Below are 12,439 nucleotides of genomic sequence, written 5' to 3' on the forward strand. Positions count from 1 at the left end.
GTCTTGACCAATGGACAATGAGCCCAGAGAGGAGGTCAGGGACGGATCTTGTGCCCCGCCCTGCCCAGCGCCTGGACCAGTACTTGGAACAGATTAGACACTACACAAATATTTGCAGGATGAATGAAATGTACGTATAGAAGCTGCGGCCACTCCCGACGTGGCTATAACCCCTTCAGGCAGGCTATAGGGATCCAGGCTACTCCTTGCCCTCAGGAGCCCAGAGACCCGCCGGCGCCCGTTGCCATGGTGCCGGTCGCCCGGGCGGACCCGCGGGACCCAGACCCTAGCGCGCGCCCCACTCTGTGCGCTCACCGCGCCACCCCGCGTTGTCAGGGCGCCATGCGGCCGGCCGCTGGGCGCGCCCCAGCTGAGGGCACAGAGCCTGGCCGCGGGCACGCGGGGCGGTCAGAGCGGAGCGATGGGGGCGTCACGGGCCGGAACACGGACTTCGCCTCCGCCGCAGCCTGAGTCCACGGCGCGGCCGCGGCGTGGTTTCCACAACACGCTGCTCTTCTACTGGAGGAAGCGGGAGCGCAGCCACGTGCGACGCAAGTCAGGCTCGGGACGCAGATCGAGGCTCAGGGGCGCGGCCAGGACCCGGGCGGCCAGGACCCGGGCTTCCAGCCCCGCGCCCGCGCCGGCCCAGACCCCGGCCACGGACTCTGCGGCCTCTGGGGCGTGCGCCGCGGGCCAGAGCCCCACCCCTCCGCCCGCCCCCGCCCCCAGCCCCGGCCCCAGCTCGAGCACGGCCTCCGCGCCCGCGGCGCGCGCGACCGGCTCCTGTGGCCGCGCCCTAGCAGCGGCGCGCGCGCTGGCCTGGAGACCGACTTGGAGGCCCATCTGGAGGCCGAGCTGGCCCGGCAGGCATTGCGCGGGCAACATGGCGGCGCCCGGCGAGCGGGGCCGCTTCTGCGGCAGGAGCTTCTTCTCCTTCCTGCCCGGCGGCGCGCGCTCAGAGGTGATGGACGATCTAGTGACGGACGCGCGCGGCCGGGGCGCGGGGCGGAGAGATGCCGCCGCCTCGGCCACGACGCCAGCCCCGACGCCGACCCCAGATCCTCAGGTCTCCGAGGACACCTCCCGGAGGCGGCCCTGCCGGGCCTGCGTGGACTTCAAGACGTGGATGCGGACGCAGCAGAAGGTGCAGATGCCCGGGGCCGCCACCTCCCCTGGTCCCGGCCCCCACACCTTGTTCTCAGGCGTCTGCGCCGACCCTCCAGAGGCCCAAGCCGAGCGGTCTCACGGGCTCTATGCCTCACAGACTTGTGCCCCCTCCCCAACCAGGGTGGGCTGTCCCTACACCTTGCTCCCAAGGGAGGCCCGGCCTTTAGGGTTTCAGCCACTCGTGTGTGGGATCGGCGGCCGCCGGGCTTCCATCTTGAGTCAGTGGGCCTCTGACTGGGGCGGGGGAAAACGGGAGCTCTGCGGGCTTCCGGTCCGGGGAGGCGAACTGACCCTTGGTCGGCCTCCTTCCGCAGCGGGACAGCAAGTTTAGGGAAGACTGTCCTCAGGACCGCGAGGAACTGGGCCGCCACAGCTGGGCTGTCCTCCACACCCTGGCCGCCTACTACCCCGATCTGCCCACCCCTGAACAGCAGCAAGACATGGCCCAGTTCATACATTTATTTTCCAAGTTTTATCCGTGTGAGGAGTGTGCCGAAGATATAAGGAAGAGGTAAGTGTGTTTGCATTGTCTGTGGGCAGCAGAGTCATCCCTCCTGGAGCCAGGGTCTGGGGCCCCCCTGGCTGATGTCATAAAGGGGAGCCTGGAGAAGCAGGTGCAGAGGGTCGCCCAGAGCAGGGACCACCAACAGTGGGCACTGGATCAATTAAGCGGTCTCCTTTCCCCTCAAGGGCCAAGCTGCCTGGGGCTGCTGCTCCTGCAACCAGAGGCTCTCCGCCCAGCTTCACTTACAGAGTCCCTTGCTTGGTACTCCTGGAGGCTCGGGCAGGTTAATGAGTCCACTTTGCCTGTCTTCTGGAGCAGGACTGCTGATTTTAAGGCCTTGAGAACCCACTGCTTTTGCTTCTGGGAGCCACCTTTTCCTCCCTGGGGAGCCCAAGAGCTGTTGTTTGGTACCTATAAGTGTTTCTGCGCTGAATGTGGGGGCCAGGGCAGCCCTTGCCATTTGAAGCCTGGGCAGTTAGAACAGCTCTCTTGCTAGGCCGAGGCCCCGGGCCCCAGGTGCTAGAAACAGGTCTGGTTTTCAGTTATGCCTTTGTGCTGCCCCACCCCTTCACACACTGCCTGGGGCCAGGGATGCTGGGGTGAGGCTTCCTGATTGTTATGAGGTTGTAAAGTTGCATGATTGGTGCCTTATTGTCTTGCTTTGAGTTCTCCGGGTTTGCCGAGCTCCCCAGGTGAGGGGTTGAGCAGGCCTAGGAGTGTGCCACTGTTGGACAGTGCAGGGTCAGCCCCGTTCTGGGAATGCCTGTCTCTCAGAGCACAAAGGCCCTCCTGGCCGTAGCCGACAGCCGCCTCAGCTCTCCCGCCTGCATGGAGCCGGCAAGGAGCCGCGGCCTGTCCCCACCTTCCACCTGCTTCCCCCACAGGATACGCAGGAACCAGCCAGACACACGCACTCGGGCATGCTTCAGCCAGTGGCTGTGCCGCCTGCACAATGAAGTGAACCGCAAGCTGGGCAAGCCGGACTTCGACTGCTCGCAAGTGGACGAGCGCTGGCGGGATGGCTGGAAGGATGGCTCCTGTGACTAGATGGTGGCCGGCAGAGCTGTGGGACAGCAGCCCGGGGCCTCCGGGCAGCCTGGCCAGAGGGGGACGGGGCACTCATTAAAGTGCGTCAGAGCCAGAGCCTGTCGTGTGTCAGTTGGATGTCCCCAGACACTGCTCGGGGGCCCTTTCCCTCTTAGGTTTGGAGGAAAAGCAGAGGTGCCTGCTGCAGACACCCCAGCGGCCTGTGCTCCTCCCCGTGGGCTGCCGGTGAAGGAGACAGGAGCAGCCCGGGCTGGGCGGGTTGCTGCTCACCCTGCACCCTGGTGCCCACTTCCCTGCGCAAGAAGGTGACAGGTCCTCCTGGGCCACCTGTCCTGCTCCTTGAGGGAGGGCTAGGCCACTGTCTCTCTACCCTGTAGCAAGGGACATAGGCCGTGTGCTGTTGGCCATTTGCAAAAGAGGCCTGGGGGCTGAGCTCTCCTCCCGGCTCAGAGCCTACGAGGAAAGCACAGGCAGGCTTTCTCTGAGGGCCTGCCAGCGCTGCTGCCCGCCTCCAGTTGCACGTATCTGTACCAGGCCTGTCAAGAGGCTTTGCGGGGCCAGCCTTCTCAGAGCTGGAGACCAAAATAAAATGGTAGAGAAGTGACTGAGGGTCTGGCTTTGGTGTGTTTTGTGCTGGGACTTGCGGCGATGGGCAGGACCTGCCCTTGCTGCTTCCTTCCATCCAGGTTCTGCTCCGCAGGAGGGGCAGCCTGGGAAGCCGAGTGCTGGAGCTGAGGGAGGGTCAGAGATCAGTGGGAGGTTGGATGGCACCAAGTCTTCATGTCCCAGCAAGGACATTGTTTTAATACTCTCCTCCCGGGACAGGAAGGTCTTGGAGGATTTGGAGCTGAGGAATGGCACGATGACTTCCGAAAGGTTTCTCTGGCTGTTGAGCTAGGATGAGGCAGGTATGGGTGGGAGCAGGGACGGCAGGTACCCCTGTGGCACCTGGGTGGGTCAGAGCAGATCGACAGGCGGAGAGAAAGGAGCCAGGGTTGACTGGGGGGTTGGGGCCCTAGCCCTGGGAGGATGAAGATGCTCTCGGGATCTGTGCTCTGGAGAACGCTGTAGGTGGGGCAGGCATAGGGGTGACCTGCATGTAGCTTTTGGGCCTTGCCAGATCTGCTCAGCCACACCTGCTTCCAGGCTTGGCTCCCAGGTGGAACGGACCAGCAACAGTATGCCCTCCCTGTGGTCGTCATGCACTGGTCGTCTCTCTCCCAGTAGCATCTTAGCCTCTCCCTTTGGCTCGGCTTCCTCGGCACCTTCACCCAGCGGGCGCCACAGGGGCTCTGGCTTCGGCAGGGCCTTCCCCAGAGAGGACAGCGATGCAAAGAAATGGGAGACAGGGAGCAGCCAACAGAGAAATTGCTCCTCGTTCCTCCCATTGAGGAATTGTTCCCAACACGTGGTTTTCTTCTGGCCTCTCCGAAGTCAGCCGCTAGTTGGAGAACCAGTCAACTTCTCCAAGGAAGCCGTGCCTGGCTCAGGAACAGAGCGCCTGGATATGCTCTCCTGTCCTGCCTCCCTTCCCTCTTCCCCTGACTCTGGCTTCCTGGAGATTTCACCCCCTAATCCAGGCTAAGACAAGTGGGACTGTAGTTTAAGGTGAGGTTCTGGCTCAAGCTGTCAGCTCGCAGACCAAGGGACTGGGCAGAGAGGGAGGAGAAAAGCCCCAGGATCATACCCTAGGGCTCCCAAGGTTGAGAGGTTACAGGAGCTCACAGGGTGGACAAGAAGAGAGAACCCCGAAAGGGCGATGAGAAGGACTGGTGAAAGAGGGACGTGAGGAGAGGGTGACATCCACAAGCATTTCCAGGAGGGTGGTTATGTCTGGATCGCCCTGGCACTAAAGGGGGCAACCAAAGGGGAAGTGGCTACTGCTCAGGACAGACTGGATACCCAGTGTCGGGGACTTGTAGGAAGACTCGTGGGTGGCACATCTGGCCACACCTGCCTTGGGGCGGGTTCCACAGCGGGTGGACCAGGCGTCCTCTTCCATCCACACGGATAGCACAGCAGGGACCCTTTGAGTCCCAGCTCTTGACTTCCTGATGTGGTGGAAGAAGTCAACCGGCTGTCTGTGTGTGGTATGAAGACAGTCCCTACCCCCCACAGGGCCTTGTGAAGCGCCTGGCACTGTAAATACTCAACAGATGCAAATGTTTCTTTCAATGCCCTAGGCAGAAACATAGCAGTGGTCCGGGACCCTGCCAGGCTGGCCAGGAACACGAGGGAGGGACCCTGTTGAACTTGGGCTGGGGGATCTGTGGAAGAGACCCAGCAAGGACCCCCAGCTTAGCCAAATTCCCCATCTCTCATGCTTCTTCCCACCCCTCAGCCCCCGACTAAACATGCCAGCCACATGTCAGTTGGGGAGGCCCAGGAGTGTGAAGGGCTCAGTGAGCACCCTTGGAATGACAACATCTGCCCACAAGAAAGGAGCAGAGATGTCTCAACTCCCACCCATGCTGGTCTGTGGGCTCTGCCCTCCTGGACAAGTGCCCCTGGGGGGCAGAGGCCTTCTCCCTCCCTGTCAGGGAGGCTAGAACCCTCTGAAGGAGAAGCTAGGGTGCAATTGGGGGGTTCATAGGAAAGGACCCAATAACTGGTCTAAGGGGGAACCAAGTTCAGGGAGTCGGGCTCCCCTTTCCTGAGGGCTGAAACGGGGAGCTGCAGCCATTGGGAAGACGTGGAGCCCCTGGACCTCTGTTACCCCTTTACTCACGAAAGGGCCCAGCTCAGAGGGGCGGAGTCAGGTTTACCTGTTCCTTCGCCAGGCTGCCGCAAAGGCTGAGCCTAGCGTCCACCTTCCCTGCTGATTCCTGACTTCACCTGTGACGGGCGGTGGTGGACTCAGTCCCCAGGCCCCGAGCCCCTGCCCCTCTTGGGGCCTGGGGGGTGGTCTCGCATCTCAGACCCGGGTCTAGCAGGTGAAGGGGTTGTGGGCGGGGCGGCGGAGGGAGGGGCGGGCTCCAGCCCCGCAAGCGGACCAGTTGGCGGGGGGCACGGGCTCGGCCCCGCCCCGCGCGCCCCCGCCGCGGCCGGCGCGCGCTCCCGGGAGGCGGCGGCAGCGGCGGCAGCAGCGGCAGCACCAGCACCAGCACCTTCGGCAACACACCCGGGCGGCCTCGGGCGGGGCCGGCCGGACGGACAGACAGACAGAGGGCGCCGGGGGCGCGCGTCCCTCCTGGGCTGGCCATGGAGGGAGGCTCGTTCGGCGCGGGCCGGGCGGGGGCCGCCATGGACCCCGTGAGCTTCGCGCGGCGGCCGCAGACCCTACTGCGGGTCGCGTCCTGGGTGAGTGGCCCCGGTCCCGGCCCCCGCCCCGGTCCCGGGTCCCGCCTTGCCTCTCATCCCTCGTCCCTCCCCGCTGCCCCTCGCCCCTCGCCCCTCAACCCCATCCTCGTCCCCGCCGGCCCCTCCCCCGCCAGCCGCAGGTTGGGGTGACGTCACCGGGCTGGGCGCGCCCACCTGCGGGAGGGGGAGGGGCCGACGGCAACCGCCCGGGACCTTGAGAGGTCACCGCCCGCCGCCCCCATCCTCCAATTCCTCCTTAGATCTAACTCCGTCCCCTTCCTCAGCCCTCGCCCCGTTTTTCCTGTTCTCACGACCTGGAAGCGGACACAGGGGCGGGGACGGGATTGGGTCTGAGCACTCAGCCTCAGCACGAGGAGGGGGCTATGGAAGCCGAGTACTATCAAGCAGCGCTTACACCTGCTTCTCCCGCACACACAGCCTCCAGGTTCCTTCCAAGGGAGCTGGCCCTTTCCCAGGCCCTCCAGTTGCAATTGTGTGTGTATGTGGGGGGTGCGCTGGGATTCCACTGGGTGGGGCAGCAAGAAGGGGCTCTGCACGGGGAGGGCTTCCTGGGGGTGGTGTGGGAGGGGCAGATTTGGGGACAACCTAGACTACTGGGGCATCCCTAGGCCAGGTGGCCTGCTCCTCCTTCCCACCTCTCCAGGCAGGAGAGATGAGAAGGTGGGGTGACGATCTCTGGGTTTTATTTAGCTGGTGGCACCTGGTGCCAGCCAGCTGCACCTACTGGCTTGTCTTCAAGGAGAGCGGTGCCCAGGGTGGGGTGACTTTGTGCAGATTAGGAAGGAGGAACCCTGTGTTCTGGTGCCAGCTCTGGTCCGACTTGTGGACCACTCTGGGGGCACATGTCCATGCCCTGCACCTGGGTTTCCCTCTTGACTCCATCTCAAGGAGCTGGAGAGGGGGAGGAGAAATGAAGTTGAAACTGGAGGTCTTTTTTTAGAAACACAGGCTGCCCAGAGCTAAAAGAGCAGCATCTGGTTTAAAATGACTGGTCCAGAGGCGCCTGGTTGGCTCAGTCTTCAGAGCATGCAACTCAGGGTCATGAGTTCAAGCCCCAGGTTGGGCGTGGAGCCTACTTAAAAAAAAAAAAGTGTAAAATGACTATGGTCTACCACCTACCTGCCTTTCAGCCCTTGTGGTAAGGGGATGCTGAAGTTGGCTGAGCCCCAGAGTTCAACAGTATCACCTTTTTAAAAAAGGACTTGTTTGTTTGTTTGTTAGAGAGCGCACAAGTTGGGGGAAGACAGAGGGAGAGTGAAAATTTCGGGCATACTCCCTGCTAAGCCCGGAGCCCTAGCCCTACTCGGGGCTCAATCCAGTGACCCATGAGATCACTACCTGAACCGAAATCGAGTCAGACGCTCACCCAACTGATCCACCTAGGTGCCCCAATACTATCGCCTTTGAGCCCCAACACTTATGATGCTAATAATCAGTCACACGGGGCTATCATCCATTGGGTGCCCACCAAGTGCAGGATGCTGGGTGGGCATTATTTTCTCTGGCCCCAACACTCCATGAGCTGTACCTGTTACTATATTTGGCATGTTAGGAAGCAGGGCCACACAGCTCCCAGATGCTGAGGGTGGGTTCCATGAGGGGCTGGGTGACAGCTGTGCCCCTGTCCTTGCGCTGCTCCCCCCTGTGCTCTTGCCTCCCCCTTCTCCACACCTGCCTCCCATAGCGTCACCCGCTGCAGCCTAGGAATCACTGGTCCAGGTGAAGGCTCCTGTTCCTACAGTTTCGAGGGGGCCATGCAGACACCCTATGGGCCCCACACAGTGCCAGTGACCCAGTTTGAAAGTCAGCCCCGTCTTTTATCAGCCAAGTGACTTCACTAATTGAAGCCCCAATTTCCCCATCTATAAAGGGGATGACAACGGCCCCCTTGTGGTTTGAGGGGAGGATTCTAGGAGGAATGCATGTAAAGTAGCGGTTTTAAGCATAGTGCTTGGGCATAGTAGATGCTCACTAGTAATGCCGTCCATAAATTTAAAATACCTGAGGCAGCTATTAAGGGAGGGGTGCCCGAAGACCCCACCCACAAATGGGCCCCGTGCTGCCGGGGAACGTGGGGACAGGCCTGAGGGCGTGAGCAGTCGCGGTGGGTGACAGAGACAGCGGCTAAGGGGACCACCGCAGGGCCCTGAGCGCCGCCCGCCGCCCGCAGGTGTTCTCCATCGCCGTCTTCGGGCCCATCATCAACGAGGGCTACGTGAACACCGACAGCGGGCCCGAGCTGCGCTGCGTCTTCAACGGGAACGCGGGCGCCTGCCGCTTCGGCGTCGCGCTCGGCCTTGGGGCTTTCCTTGCCTGCGCCGCCTTCCTGCTGCTCGACTTGCGCTTCCAGCAGATCAGCAGCGTCCGCGACCGCCGCCGCGCGGTGCTGCTCGACCTGGGCTTCTCAGGTGGGCGGGCCGGGGGGCGGGGCCTCTGGGCTCCGCGAGGCGGGGCGGGGCTTGCCCGCGCGTGCGGGGGCGAGGCCCGGCGCGGGGCGGGGCCTCCCCTGACCCTACCGCCTGCCCGCAGGGCTCTGGTCCTTCCTGTGGTTCGTGGGCTTCTGCTTCCTCACCAACCAGTGGCAGCGCACGGCGCCCGGGCCCGCCACGCTGCAGGCGGGAGACGCGGCGCGGGCCGCCATCGCCTTCAGCTTCTTCTCCATCCTCAGCTGGGTGAGTGCGGCCGGCGGGGGCCGGGCCTGGGCCGGGGTGGGGCGGGGTCGGTGCTGGCTGACCCAGGGCTCCCCCTCAGGTGGCGCTCACTGTGAAGGCCCTGAAGCGGTTCCGCCTGGGCACGGACATGTCGCTCTTTGCCACCGAACAGCTGGGCGCCGGGGCGGGTCAGGCCTACCCTGGCTACCCGGTGGGCAGCGGCGTGGAGGGCACCGAGACCTACCAGAGCCCTCCCTTCACCGAGACCCTGGACACCAGCCCCAAAGGGTACCAGGTGCCTGCCTACTAGTGGCCGGCAAGCCCCCACCGGGGCTGGAAGGCTGCCCCAAGCCAGGGTCCAGGGTTTCCTGGGACCTCCCTCAGGTCCTCCTGGCCTAGTGCCGGGTGTGACAGAGAGGGTGGCCACTGTGGGCCCTCTGGGGCCGAGAGACGGTAGCTCCCAGGGTGCCTAGGCTGCCCCCTCAACCCAAGTTCCCCCTGTCTGCTTAGTCGCTGACCCCAGGCCTGAGGTCCTGAGGAGGGGACAGTGCAGCCTTGGACATGTATCCTCCAGCTTCTAGTGGATCAGCCTGCGAGCGGGTCATTCCTCTCATGAGCCAGCTAGCCCGTGGCTCACCTGTCCACTCTGGGGTCAGGGGTCTAGCTGCCCTCCGTAGCTAGGTGCAGGGGCTGTCCCCTGGAGCATGGGCACTGCTCCCATCCCATGTCCCTAGGGGTAGTGACGGTCCCTGCTCCGGAATTGTGTTGGTTCACCCTGCGGGGCTGTGTGCACACTGTCTGGAGCCTCCATCCGTTTGCTTTCACGGGCTCGCTAGAGTAGCCTGGTCCTGTTGATGTTGTGATTGTGGTCAGGTCTTCGGGCTTCACCTCATAGTTCCCCGCAAGCAGCCCCACTGTCTGTGGCCCCTGCTCCTGCCCCTACCTGCCTCGGCCCAGGAGCCTGCGCGGATGCGGGCACTTTGGGCTAGGAAGGCACAACATGGCTGTAGGCCTGGGCACCAGCCCTCTCCCACCCCTTCAGTAAGACCTTGCCTGAGGGAGGCTTGGGGCACCTGGATGCCTGGCAAGACAGGCGCCTCACAAGGAGGGAGGCCTAGAGGCTCTGTGTGCCCACAGTGCCCTGGACATGGCCCATCTGTGCAAACCCCTTTACCTTCCGCTTCCCGGACCAGCCCCTCAGCAACCTGCCCTGCACCCCGTTTTACAGCACAGCCCGAGGTTGGGGTCCCTCTGCATAGCTGACTACTCATGCATCGCTCAAAGTTATGTTAATACCAAACGCAGTTGCCGGGCTCGGTTCTCACAGAGAGGCACCTCCCTCTGGAGTTGCAGTTGGGTGACTACCCTTTACATTGTAGCATAGACCAATTCTGTGTGGGTATTTAAGTGAACATGTTTACAGTTTTTGTATATATGAATCTTTCTCTCCCTCTTCTGAAAGAACACTCCGTGACTGTGTATCTTCAGTGTCCCATGTTTCAACTGCAACTTCTTTACAATAAAAGACTGTAAGTGAGTTTACCTGGTGCCGAGGCTGGCCGAGTCATTTCTATCCCTGCCCCTGTGAGTGCCCGAGGTTGGGATCTGCCCCCTCGGGGCCCAGAACCCAGGAAGGGGCAGCAGGTGGTGGCCAGGCTGATGTCCACATTCTGGGGGTCCCTGAGGCCCCCACTGCACATCCCGCTGGGCTGCCCCTGGGTTGCCCAGAGCCAACTCTCGGAAATGCTGGGGAGATGCCCACCTCTTCTTTTTAGAACAGCAGGACTAGGAATTATTTTTTGTCGCCGCACATCTTTAGCAGTTCCTTCATCAGTCTGTGGATGTGAACTTCTTTCATGTTACTACCACGTTCTTCAAGGATTGTTTTGCTGGGACTATAAATGTGAAGTCTTGTTCCTTAGAACTTTGAAGGTATTTCTGTATTCTCCTTAGGATCCTATACTGTTGACGAGAGCAGTGATGACAGTATGATTCGTATTCTTTAGCGGGTTATCTGTTTTTTCCCTTCGGTAAAACTTACTGGGATTTTTTTCTAAGTTGTGTTGTGTCGAGATGTGGCTTTTTAAAGCATTATTCTTGGGGCGCCTGGGTGGCTCAGATGGTTAAGCGTCTGCCTTTGGCTCAGGTCACAATCCCAGCGTCCTGGGATCGAGCCCCGCATCGGGCTCCCTGCTTGGCGGAGGGCCTACTTCTCCCTCTCCCTCTAATGTTCCCCCTGCTCGTGCTCTCTTGCCCTCTCTGTCAAATAAATAAAATCTTAAAAAAAAAAAAATTATCCTTCTTAGTGCTTTTTTTTTTTTTAAGATTTTATTTATTTATTTGATAGAGAGAGAGCACGAGCAGGGGGAGCAGCAGAGGGAGAGGGAGAAGCAGGCTCCCCACTGAGCAGGGAGCCCAATGCGGGACTCGATCCCGGGACCTAGAGATCATGACCTGAGGTAAAGGCAGACGCGTAACCGACTGAGCCACCGAGGGGTCCTGTTTTTTTTTTAAACAACCATTTACTTTTATTTTTATTTTTTTATAAAGAAGTTATTTATTTGAGACAGAGAGAATGAGAGAGAGAGGGGAGAGGGTCAGAGGGAGAAGTAGACTCCCCGCTGAGCAGGGAGCCTGATGCAGGACTCGATCCCGGGACTCCAGGATCATGACCTGAGCCGAAGGCAGTTGCTTAACAAACTGAGCCACCCAGGCGCCCCTACTTTTTTTTTATTTTTAAGTAATCGCCACACCCAACATGGGGATTGAACTCACGACCCTGAGATCGAGCGTCCCATGCTCCTCCGACACAGCCAGCCAGGCGTCCAGTGCTTGTTTAGTTTTCTATTTTTCTTCACCGCACAGAAAGGGAGTCATTATGTCTCTACGTGTCACCTCTGTTCCTGGGACCCCCATCAGGTGCTGCAGGCAGCTTCCGGAGCCACGTTCCCCGGCTAGCTAACTCAGCCTCTGGAGATCTCCCCAGCTTGGTCCTGTTTGCTTCTGAACCCATCCACTGGGATTTTTAGCTCAGTTACTTGTTCACGTCTAACTATTTAATAATGTCCCGGCTGAGGGCAGCGGGGCTGAGAACCGTCCCTGGGGCTGGAGGGCTGGCTATGCCACATCCAAGCAGGCAGGGCTGTCTCGGGCAAGTCTCTCGTCGGTGCCCCGGGCTCCCCTTCCAAAAGAATGGTTGCGGCCATGCGGGTGGGCTGGGGGGCAGGCCAACACAGGGGCAGAGCTCAGAGCAGGGTTTGGCACACGGCCAGCACCACCTCAGCGCTGCCGTGTGTTAGCGTGGTTCTTGCTTCGTTAAGAAGAGCTTGTTTTCAACGTTGTCAACAAGATCCCCCGTTTTCCAGATTACTCTTCTGTGGGGCTGGTTGTCCTCAGGTCTGCAAAGGGGGCATAGGCTGTGAGGGGCTACCGGCCTGTCTGGGGAAGGCAGGTGACCTCTACACAGCCCAGGGGAGGGTAAAGAGGCTGAAGGCTCTTGTCTGCACCGGGCCCCAAGCGCCGGCCAAGCCCACGGCCGTGCGCCTCTGGTCCTCATCGTCCTGGGTACCCCCATCCCAGGGGGTACGCACTTCCAAAGACATGTTTCTTCTCATGTGAGGACATTTCCTTTGCCTGATTTGGATGTGGCTATGTGTTTAGAACTGTCTTCTACTATTTACGTGTGTTTAGGGCAGAAAGGGGCGATTTCTCGGTCTGGTCCCCTCCCGAGATACTGCATCCAAATAAT

At 61.0% G+C, this 12,439-nt stretch overlaps 2 protein-coding genes across 2 annotated transcripts; both read left to right on the forward strand.

The window, feature by feature from the left end:
- Positions 1 to 421: 421 nt before the first annotated feature.
- Positions 422 to 3,324, forward strand: GFER (growth factor, augmenter of liver regeneration). The gene is made up of 3 exons (XM_045874706.3): positions 422 to 1,144; positions 1,482 to 1,678; positions 2,557 to 3,324. Exons 1-3 carry the CDS (start codon positions 422 to 424, stop codon positions 2,717 to 2,719), a joined length of 1,083 nt encoding a protein of 360 aa, XP_045730662.2. The 3' UTR covers positions 2,720 to 3,324.
- A 2,461-nt stretch (positions 3,325 to 5,785) lies between these two features.
- On the forward strand, positions 5,786 to 10,817 carry SYNGR3 (synaptogyrin 3). The gene is made up of 4 exons (XM_045871579.3): positions 5,786 to 6,019; positions 8,211 to 8,448; positions 8,570 to 8,712; positions 8,792 to 10,817. The coding sequence occupies exons 1-4, from the start codon at positions 5,921 to 5,923 to the stop codon at positions 8,999 to 9,001; spliced, it is 690 nt and encodes a 229-aa protein (XP_045727535.1). The 5' UTR covers positions 5,786 to 5,920; the 3' UTR covers positions 9,002 to 10,817.
- Positions 10,818 to 12,439: the final 1,622 nt, after the last annotated feature.

Source organism: Mirounga angustirostris, unplaced genomic scaffold, assembly GCF_029215605.1.
Source record: "Mirounga angustirostris isolate CCGP_5_RB_7025 unplaced genomic scaffold, mMirAng1.0.hap1 SCAF_5, whole genome shotgun sequence".
NCBI lineage: Eukaryota > Metazoa > Chordata > Mammalia > Carnivora > Phocidae > Mirounga > Mirounga angustirostris.